The 10,664-nt window shown below is 34.6% G+C and overlaps 1 protein-coding gene across 1 annotated transcript; it reads left to right on the top strand.

Annotated features, from left to right (window-relative positions):
* The first annotated feature begins 502 nt into the window (after positions 1–502).
* Positions 503–2,816, top strand: Vps26 (vacuolar protein sorting 26). Its single transcript, XM_088032951.1, has 5 exons — positions 503–709; positions 766–909; positions 967–1,705; positions 2,286–2,581; positions 2,628–2,816. The coding sequence occupies exons 1-4, from the start codon at positions 707–709 to the stop codon at positions 2,573–2,575; spliced, it is 1,176 nt and encodes a 391-aa protein (XP_087889077.1). The 5' UTR covers positions 503–706; the 3' UTR covers positions 2,576–2,581; positions 2,628–2,816.
* Positions 2,817–10,664: the final 7,848 nt, after the last annotated feature.

The following is a 10,664-nucleotide window of genomic DNA, read 5'->3' as shown; positions in this document are numbered from 1 at the left end:
ACAGCCACAATGAACTATAATTTTTCGTTGAAACAATAGAAAAAAAATGCTTTTATATTGTTGCCACAAATCATTAACATCTTCTCTCGAACAATAGAAAAACATAGAAACAAAACATCAGATAGGACGATTAACATACAATAAAGTCGTTACATGTAATTATGTAATAATTAGTAATAACAGAAATGGTCGCGCATTTATTAGTTTTTTCATAGCTCCATAAATTAAATTGGTAGCGGATGTGAGACCACTTCCGCATCAGGAGTGGAAGGAAACGAACCTTGACCTTCACCACAAGAATAAAGACATTAAAAAAATACAAGAAAAAAACAACTTCCCATCTTCAGAAAAATGTCAAGGGACTGGCGAGGCCGTGGGGGTGGAATGTTTTAAATGAGATTAGTTATAATTATTGACCACAATTTAAATTTTCTTCGGTTTTCACCATTGCCGCCACTTTTTCAAACTTCGATGTAACCTTTTCGTTTCGAGGTAACTCGTCCGACATCGAATCCAACTGTCAAAGTTTCGACGTAACTTCCGCCATCTTGCAGGTGCACTCAACACCCGATAAACGAAAATCCAATTAAAACAATGATTTAAAACCGAAGCAGGCTGTGCCGTGTTGACATCTAAACCTCGAATAGTCCCATAAAGCCCCTTTTCAACCACCACCGAAGCCTCCTCGTGACAGCCCCATTATAAAATGGTAAGAGAACCCCAACGCCCCCTTACATTAAAATTAATGCTTGCTTAAAAATTCAGAGCTTTTTCGGGTTCGGTCAATCGGCCGAAATCGAAGTCTATTTGGATGGACAAGAATCGCGAAAAACCGCCGAAGTGAAGACTGAAGATGGGAAGAAAGAACGACTTTTGTTGTACTACGACGGAGAGACTGTCTCCGGAAAGGTACGTGAGGAAACACTGGATTCTAACCTCAATGATTGCTCCTAACCTCACTTTCAGGTTAACATAAGTTTGAAGAAACCTGGGAGCAAATTGGAGCATCAGGGTATTAAAATCGAGTTCATTGGACAGATTGAGATGTTCTATGATAGAGGGAACCACCACGAGTTTATTTCTTTGGTGAAAGAGCTAGCGAGACCTGGGGACATGATAGCTCACACGAGTTACCCCTTTGAATTCAGCTGCGTGGAAAAACCATTTGAAGTGTACACAGGGGCGAACGTGCGACTGCGGTACTTTCTCAAAGTCACGATAATTCGACGTTTGGCCGACATCGTCAAAGAGGTGGACATTGCCGTCCACACGCTCTCCAGTTACCCAGAAATGAACAACTCCATCAAAATGGAAGTGGGGATTGAAGACTGTCTTCACATTGAATTTGAGTACAATAAGTCCAAATATCATCTGAAGGACGTCATAGTTGGGAAAATCTACTTTTTGTTGGTTAGAATCAAAATTAAGCACATGGAGATTGCTATTATCAAAAAGGAGACGACTGGAACTGGGCCTAACACGTTCACGGAGAATGAAACTATCGCTAAGTACGAAATTATGGATGGAGCCCCAGTGAGGGGCGAAAGCATCCCCATTAGAGTGTTCCTAGCGGGGTACGAACTCACCCCCACGATGCGCGACATCAATAAGAAGTTTTCAGTTAGGTACTTTCTGAATCTAGTGCTCATGGACACGGAGGACCGGCGGTACTTCAAGCAGCAGGAGATCACGCTGTGGCGGAAAGGTTAATATTTTTATCCAATTTAAATTAAAATTTTCGTGAAAATTGACGAATTCAGTTGGTTTGAAAAACTAATGTCATGGTTCGTTTTTTCAGTCAATTTTGGCCTGAAATCATGTGCCACACTTGTAGATTTGAAGGATTTCTAGGTGGTACTACTGGTGGTACCATGGTACTTCGTCTACGAAAATTGTTACAGTTATGATGTGTGTTATGATATATGAAATCAAGCTAAAATTTTCTAATTAAACGAATTATGACGGTTTTATTTGCATTGATACATTATTTCTAGAGTTGTGTCGCTATTGCAAAACCAACATCATTTTTTACTTGAAAATATGTGTATCGTTATGTTAGATTAAATTAGGTTTTAATCATGTTTCTAACGCTTGTGAAATGCCAAAACCAGAAAAAAAATTGTTCCTAACACTCGAAAAGCTGAGTTTCCAAATTCACATGGAATCAAATCATCAGGAAGGCAGATTTTGTTTTGTTTGCGGGGGTACTGGCACTAGTATCAAATGTGACGTTCTTAGAATTGAAGACATTTTTACGAAATTATAAAAATATGCTGATTTTCCAGGCGACAAGGTCCGAAAGCCGAACCTGCAGAGCCCCGCGATCCTCGCCGGCACTCAAAACATGACCAACACAGCAGTCTCCATTCCCGACGAAGACGAGAAGACCGAGTCCCCAGCCCCGAAAGAGGACTTCCTTCGTGCCCCCAATTCCCAATCAAACGACAAATTAAATTCTACTGATCCATTTGATCAAAGAGCATCATCCCCTACCGAAAGCCCCCCAGAAAGCCAAATTCAAAACATGACGCGAGAGGCCGGTGATGGACAGAACGATCCCGAAAACACCGAGTGATACAAGGTTGTCTTTGGCAAGTCGGAGGCTGTTTTAACTAGTTTTGTTACAGAATGAAGCTGATTTGTGATTTGAGGTTATGTAATGGGGACTTTGGGGCGTATTTGCGTGCACGTTTTTGTAAATATGTAATTGTTATTTACAGTTGAAATTGGCATTCTGTATAAATAAGCAAATTTATTATTTACACATATTAATTGTATATTTCTCATATAGGAAATAAAAGAAGTTATAAAATTTATAGACGTGGGAATGGGGCTGTGGGGCTTTTATACAATTTCATCAAAACTGACTTACCCTCTCTCGCTGACAATCACACGCACTTTGCACATTTTAAGCCCCCACGGCACAAATGTTGTCAGTTTTCAACAACACTGGAACTTTTTTCAAAATGGCGCTGGATTTCCGAAAATCGAGTAAGCTGGTCAGGGCTACCAACGTTGTAGCGGCCAACTGGAAACTCGGTGGCGGTGGCTACGAAAACACTTCAAATTACAATTTTGCTTTTGATACACTGCGAAAACAAAAAAATGTTTTCGGGCCCCCATTGTAGGGCCGTGGGTAACACAATTCAATCGAAAACTAACCTACGCTCGGTTGGAACACTGCTCAGAGGCAGCTTTTTTCATGTTTTTCACTATAAGCGTCGTTTTTCAGGCTTCAAACACTAATTGATAAACAAATTTGGACACTTTGGCACGTTTTTTAAAATGGCGCTGTATTTCTGAAAATAAAGTGAGCTGGTCAAGTTGCCAACTTTGCGCCCGGGCAACTGTCTAGATCAATTTTTCCCTAGAAATACTCAAAATTAAAGACAATTTTGTTTTTACCGCGCCGTTAAGCTGAAATAATGTAATGAAAATTTGTTTTTAGGCTTTATTTGTTGTTTTATAATTTGATTCTTGAGTTTGAATGTCTGAAATATCAGTTTTTTTATGAAGAAACAATTGATAAACAGTTCAATATTTTGTTTAACTTAAATAATTTTAAATAGTATATTGTATAACAAGTGTTGAAAATGGAAGATTTCACACGAGTTTTGCAGAATTGAGTGAGCCTACGGCTCGTGGCTCGTGACTAGTGGCTTAAGCAAACGAGTGTGAAATCGAATTTTCAACACGTGTTGTACACGATATTTTTCCGACGACCACAAAAATCGCAGAGTTAATTATCTCTGGTCAAGTTAAAACTTAAAATGTCATTCGGCAGAGCACCTAGCCGCGGACAAAATAATTATGCCGTTGCGCCGAAAGTGAGATACCGATAATGCCCGATCTGTGTCAACCTGTGTGCAATGTAAAAACACACAGCTGTCGGCCAATCAGAGACCTCAAATTTTTCATTGCACACGGGTATGCGTTTCGTTCGTCTTCGCCCTGAAATTGTTTGCAATTTTAAATTTTCACTACGAGAAAACTATGAAATGTGGCATATTTTATAGTGGTCGTCGGAAAAAAATATTATACTAATTATGACACTGCCCGATAAATTCAAACAAATTTTATCTGCCCTTTTAGAAAGTTTTGTGTTTTGTTTTGTGATCTAAACAAAGTACAAAACAATTTTTTTACCTTTAACCTTCGTATCACGTACAACCATAATATGTCAATTTGAAAAATAGTTAAAAAATATAGAAAAGAGGTTGTTGTTATTGCAGGTTAACGTATTAAATTTATTGTAATAAATATTTAAACTATATCAAGAAAAACGAAAATTTTAAAACAATTAAATAAAAGAAATTATTATGCAGATCATAAATCATAAATTATCTGACCGCCAACTTTGATGCAAACTTTTGCGCTCACAAATATTCGTTCTTTTTACATTAGTTTTGAGTTAATTGGATTTAAGCAGTGTAAAGTATTTCGTTTTGAAAACAAAAAAGTTTAATACTTACAAAGTCATAAGCTACTTGATTTAAAAATTGGTAGCAAAACAAATGAATCGCAACAATTATGATGATACACAAGTCTTCTTAAATTACGAAAAAAAAATTATTTTTTTGTTTATTATTTAATTTATACATGCTGTAGACCAAAACTTTGCATAAAATTTGAACCGCTCTTAATAGAAAGAATAAAAGTGATATCAAATTCTACTAAGATGGCCCCTTGAGAACACAGCGATTTTCAAGGGTTAACAGAAAAGCAGAAAAATCGTGAAGACTCCCGTTTTTAAGATATATTTTAAAATTAACATTTTTTTAAATGGCCCCCTCAGAACACAACACATTTTTAAAGCTTTTAGCCTGGTTTTCAAAGTAACTTCAAAGAATTTGCTCGGTTTTCAAAATCACCCTTTTCAAAAAAAGTCAACATTTCAAGGAAAATACACCGTTTTTTCAAACAAGAATACAGTTTGGTCCAAACAAATTTTTCTTTCAAAAACACTTAAAATTAACATTTTTCAAAGATTTTACCCTGTTTTGAATTTTATACTAGTAGGCCTCCTCAGAACACTTTGTTTTTTTGATGATTTGGCCTTGTCTAAATAAGGTAAAACGCATGCTATAGAAACTTATGCAGATGGGTATGTTAAGCACAACAGTTTAAATTTCGCTTCGCTCATGAGGGCTTCGCCCGAATTTAATGATTCTAGAAATCGACCCATTGAATAAGTTTTTAATCAATTTCAAATATTGATAGATTTGTCTGTAAAATTGATGTGAAAACTACTTGTTAATGAATAACAGATGATTATAAACTTTATTTAAAAGAATTATGTGAATTGGAAAATTTGGTGTATACCCAAACGGTATACACTTAAGAAAATGGTCCATTTTTAAGGTACCTACCTAAAAAAAACTACTCCACTTTTAGTCCATTTTGTGCTCGACTTTGTGGACGCTCATGAAACCACATGAAACTGTTGAATTTTAAATAGATAGAGTTTGGACCACTGATGTATTTTGGGTTGCATAAGCCCGTGCACACGGGTACATTTTATAAAGTGCAAATGTCATGCTCATCGCACATGAATGTGCGCATCTTAGATGAAAGAATATACAGGGTGGGCCAACGAAAACGAAACAGAGGCGTTTTGAAGCACTTACCGGTGGAATTTCAAAAAACGCTGAGACCGGTCAATTTTGGTTGTGAGGGGGACACACAACACACGTATTTTCAACTTTTTGCAGTCAGCTCCCTAAGAGGGGTGAAATTAACTCATTTCATTTTTAAAGATAGGTATAGGACATGGCACCTTTTTTGAAAGGTCCATTGAAGACCTTTACAGTGATATAATATTTTTTTTTATTTCTAAGCCCTATAAAAATTTTTTTGAAAACGAAACTTTGGCGTTTTGAGGCACTTACTGGTGGAATTTCCAAAAATGCCGAGACAGGTCAATTTTAGTTGAAAAGGGGACACACAACACACGTATTTACAACTTTTTGCAGTCAACTCCCTTTGAGGGGGTGAAATTAAGCCCTTTAATTTTTAAAGATAGATATAGGACATGGCACTTTTTTTGAAAAGCCAATTGAAGACCTTTACAGTAATATAATTTTTTTTTATTTGCCATTTTTGTTAGAATGTATTTTTCAACTTTGGGGTAATTTCCACCCTGTTGATAAGGTTATTCTAAAAAATACAAAATTGCTATTGTTTTTGAAATAAAATGTACGTATTTTAGTGCTATACATGCCTGGTTATGTTGATAGATATGTACATAAATTCATCGCAACTGTTTAGTGCTAATATTTTTTTATAGAGGTTAGATAGAAAAAAAAAATTCTATCATTGTAAATGTCTCCAATGGGCCTTCAAAAAAAGTGCCATGTCCTTTACCTACCTTTAAAAATTAAAGGGGTCAATTTCACCCCTCATAGGGAGTTGACTGCAAAAAGTTGTAATTACATGTGTCGTGTGTGTCCCTCACATCTAAAATTGACCTGTCGCGGTGTTTTTTGAAATTCCACCAGTTAGTGCCTTAAAACGTCCCAAATTCGTTTTCGAATATTTTTTTATAGGGCTTAGAAATAAAAAAAATATTAATATTACTGTAAAGGTCTTCATTGGGCCTTTCAAAAAAAGCGCCATGTCCTATACCTATCTTTAAAAATTAAAGGGGTTAATTTCACCCCTCAAAAGCAGTTGACTGCAAAAAGTTGAAAATACGTGTGTTGTGTGTCCCCCTCACAACTAAAATTGACCGGTCTCAGCGTTTTTTGAAATTCCACCAGTAAGTGGCTCAAAACGCCTCTGTTTCGTTTTCGTTGGCCCACCCTGTATATCTAGATAGCCCACTCCACGGTGAATCGAGTAGATACGGTGGCCGCATCTCTCTAGCCGAGCAGAATGATGACGTCACAGTCGCCCTGAAGAGAGGCGCTTGCATGAACATTTTACGATTATTTCAATAAAATTTCGCAGAAATAATGTTTAAACTTTTATTAGCATATCAGAAAATTATACAGCGATTCCTTTCACTTTGGGGAAATACATTTTTAACCATATCTTAGCTATAATTTAGCATAAATATTATTCCTAGTTTTTTAACTGTTGTTATAATTTTTGTTTCTGTAACATGTTCTATCTCTTTTTTGAATTAAAAATAACAAAAAAACACGTAATTATAAAAAAGAAAAGTATGTATATAATACTAGTGTTGGTTTTTTCATTTTTTTAGCATTTTTAGATTTTATGTGTGTTTGTGACTTTATTTTTGCCCTCGCATATTCTTCTTGACTCGTATTTAATCTTTTTACCTTCATATATGTGCGTTAAAAATATATTGTCAGCTTATTAAGTCGTTAAGTTGCTAAGTCCATTTCGAATTTTTTTAACCGAGGTCGAGATATCTTTTTTTTTTTTGGGGAACGAAAATAGAATGATCCAATGCTGTACTATTCTGTTATTCTTTTTATAAAATTGAAAACGCATTTTGTTCAAAAATGGACTTAGCAACTTAACAACTTAAACCGACGATATGTGACAATAATGCTTTACAGCTTACAGCAGTGAATAATTTACGGCGTACAGTACAATATTTTGTTACAAAAATTATTAACAATACGTCGTACGAAAATGAGGCCAAAATGCATTTTCTAACTTGATAGTTTTGTAAAATACAATGAGTACGTTTTAAATAACCAACCGTTTTGAACTCTATTGTGTTTATTATTTTATTACGCGTTGATAAAAAATGCAAGGTGGCGTTTGATCAGACACCGACATCAAAAAGTGCCGAGTGTCTTGGCTTGAGACTGCAAATAATTTTAAATCTTTTCACAGTAAAGCCGTAAACAAAAATAAAAATATCGTTAAATCTATTACTAATGAAATAAAAATTTTTTAAAGAATTTCCAGGGGAAATTATTGCTACATATATTCTTCAACGCACATACAGGGTGATTTTTAAAAAACGGCAGGCGTTGTAAAATTTTTATTTATGAACCAATTTCAAAAATTTTAAAAAGAAATTAAATGGATTTTAATTTACTATAAACTGCCGATTTTAGAATTTTTCTAAATGTCTTAGTATCTTTTGGGCGATACTCAACTTTCTTATTTTAAATTGGCACGCATATTTTATTTTTTTTAGATTTTTTAGATTTTATTAACTTTAATTGCCTAATTTTTTCGTTTTTGATAATTTTTTTAAAAATATTTTTGTAAAAATAGAACATGAAAATTAATATTTTCCAAATTATGAAAAAAAAAATGACTCCCAATTTAAAATTAAAAAGTTGAATATTGCCCAAAATATACTAAAGGGTCGATTTCAAGTGTGACTTGCGTTACTGCAAATCCCATTTGCAACATAGCAACGCCAATCACATTGCTCATACCTTGGCAACGGTTGCAAATTTGCGTTAACGCAGTGACTTGAAATCGACCCGTAAGACATTTAGAAGCATTCTAAAATCATCAGGTTATAGTAAATTAAAAGCCATTTAAATCAATTTTTAAATTTTTGAAATCGGTTCATAAATAAGAATTCTACAACGCCTGCCGTTTTTAAAAAATCACCCTGTATATAAGAGTTGAAAGATTAAATACGAGTCAAGAAGAATCCGCGGGGGCAAAAAGAAAGTCACGTACACACATAAAATCTAAAAATGCTAAAAAAAAATGAAAAAATTATAACCTAATATATTATCAAAACTTTTTTGTTTTATTGTCAAAGCTGGCATTTTTGGTTTAAATACTAAATAAACTTTTGTTTGATGAATACATTAATTAACAGAAACATTTTTCATTTAAGGTTTTGGTCCACTTTTTCTCTGAACCCCACAATTATAATGTTTTGTGTATTTCTCTGTGTATTCTAGTTTTAGGTCTTATATTTATGTCTTGTATAATCCTTTTAATTCATGGGTACCAACACTAGTATTAGATACATACATTTAATTTTTATTATTATGTGTTTTTTTGTTATTTTTAATTAAAAAACAGATAGAACATGCTACAGAATTAAAAATTATAATAACAGTTTAAATAATATTTATGCTAAATTATAGCTATGAAATGGTTAGAAAATGCTTTTTCCTAAAGTGAAAAGAATCGTTGTTTAATTTTCTGATATGTTAATAAAAGTTTAAACATTATTTCTGCGAAATTTAATTGAAATAATCGTAAAATGTTCATGCAAGCGCCTCTCTTCAGGGCGACTGTGACGTCATCATTCTGTTCGGCTAGAGAGATGCGGCCACCGTATATACTCGATTCACCGTGAGCCCACTCTACAGTAAATGTTCGGAAATCCGCCTACCTCAACCATCGCCGACTCCATCTTATACCAAGCCTGTTCAATTTTGATTTCTCCCCTTTGCAAAAAGTTCCCTCAAGGTCATCGCCGTACATACGCCAGCGACCCCAACGACGAGAAAACGTATCAAATTCTGGTGATAATTCTTTCATTTTGGTGACATTTCCGTCACTTTGAAGGTTGAAGTGATGATAGGTTAGGTATGTCGGGTAAATTCATCAAAAATTACGGCGTCTGGAATGCAAGGAAAGCGATTTCTCTGAACTTCCATAAAGAAAACAGATAATTCTCTTCGCGGAAACGGCTACTAATCAGAAATATATAATTAAAAATCAAAAAATGCGAGAACTGTGTTTCAAGAAATTGTCGAGAGTGGCGCTAGTGTACGCACGCCTCACGTACTCATGGCCTACTTCGCGGGAACAGATCTCGGAAGCTATTGAACAGGCTTGGTATAAGATGGAGTCGGCGATGCCTCAACATAAGGTAGCGACCTCTATAAAAATGTCACACAAGCTTTGCACAAAAGTTTAGACCCAAACCAGCGCTTTAGTGAAGACACAAACCGTTATAGGCATTTTTTACTGGTTTATAAATTTGAATTTTAATAAAAACAATTTTCGTTAAAACATTTTTATTAAGACATGTTCCATACATGTAACAAAAATAGTCAAAGAATAAAAGAAATTGCATACTTTTTTAGAATGCGGATGTTCATTTTTGACGATTGCAGACGCAAAATTAACTTCTTCACTTGGAAAGAACTGACTTTTGACTCTCCTCACTGTAATCGTGTAGTAAATTCTTTCAGAAGTTTAAATTGTGTTTAAATGTCAGCTGATGATAATTCTGGCTGTTGAATTTTCATAGTCCATCTATAACAATTTAAAACTTGAAATACTGCCAATTTGGTGTGAAATGGTAACTTACCAAGTAATTTCTCTGAAGAATTGCAAGTTGGTGCATCTCTGGTGAACTGTTAGAACAGCTAGTCTCTTTATTAGACCCCAGTGTAGATAATTCTACAAATAAATAAATAAATATAACTTTTATAAGCAGAAGATTAATGGAACTCACCAGTTTCGGCTTGGTAATATATCGTCATTGTTGAACCAACTATTTAATAAATCCAAACACGAAGAACAATGTAACTTCAAGCTTTTTCATAAAACTCAACACTACAATTGATTACAATTTAAGAAAACTCAAAGTTCAACGCAACACGTGTTAAACTTTCGGTTGACCAAACATAAACATTGTATTTGTTTCTCTCTTGGAATTACGTGTTTCCTCGTCAATTTAATTCGATTAGGAATCTGTATTTCTTCAGTATCAAAGCTTCACAACTTATGTGACAAAAACACAGAGTCCGCCACCA

The sequence above is a fragment of the Gnatocerus cornutus genome, chromosome 3, assembly GCF_029298725.1.
Source record: "Gnatocerus cornutus isolate USDA-ARS CGAHR chromosome 3, icGnaCorn1.1, whole genome shotgun sequence".
NCBI classification, from domain to species: domain Eukaryota; kingdom Metazoa; phylum Arthropoda; class Insecta; order Coleoptera; family Tenebrionidae; genus Gnatocerus; species Gnatocerus cornutus.
Note: the sequence above shows the minus strand (reverse complement) of the source record. Positions and strands in the feature narration are given on the sequence as shown.

Excerpts from the sequence above, each read along its gene's own strand:
- Vps26 (XM_088032951.1), top strand. Across the intron at positions 910-966 it reads GAGAGACTGTCTCCGGAAAG|GTTAACATAAGTTTGAAGAA; the intron begins GTACGTGAGGAA and ends CCTCACTTTCAG. Across the intron at positions 1,706-2,285 it reads GATCACGCTGTGGCGGAAAG|GCGACAAGGTCCGAAAGCCG; the intron begins GTTAATATTTTT and ends CTGATTTTCCAG.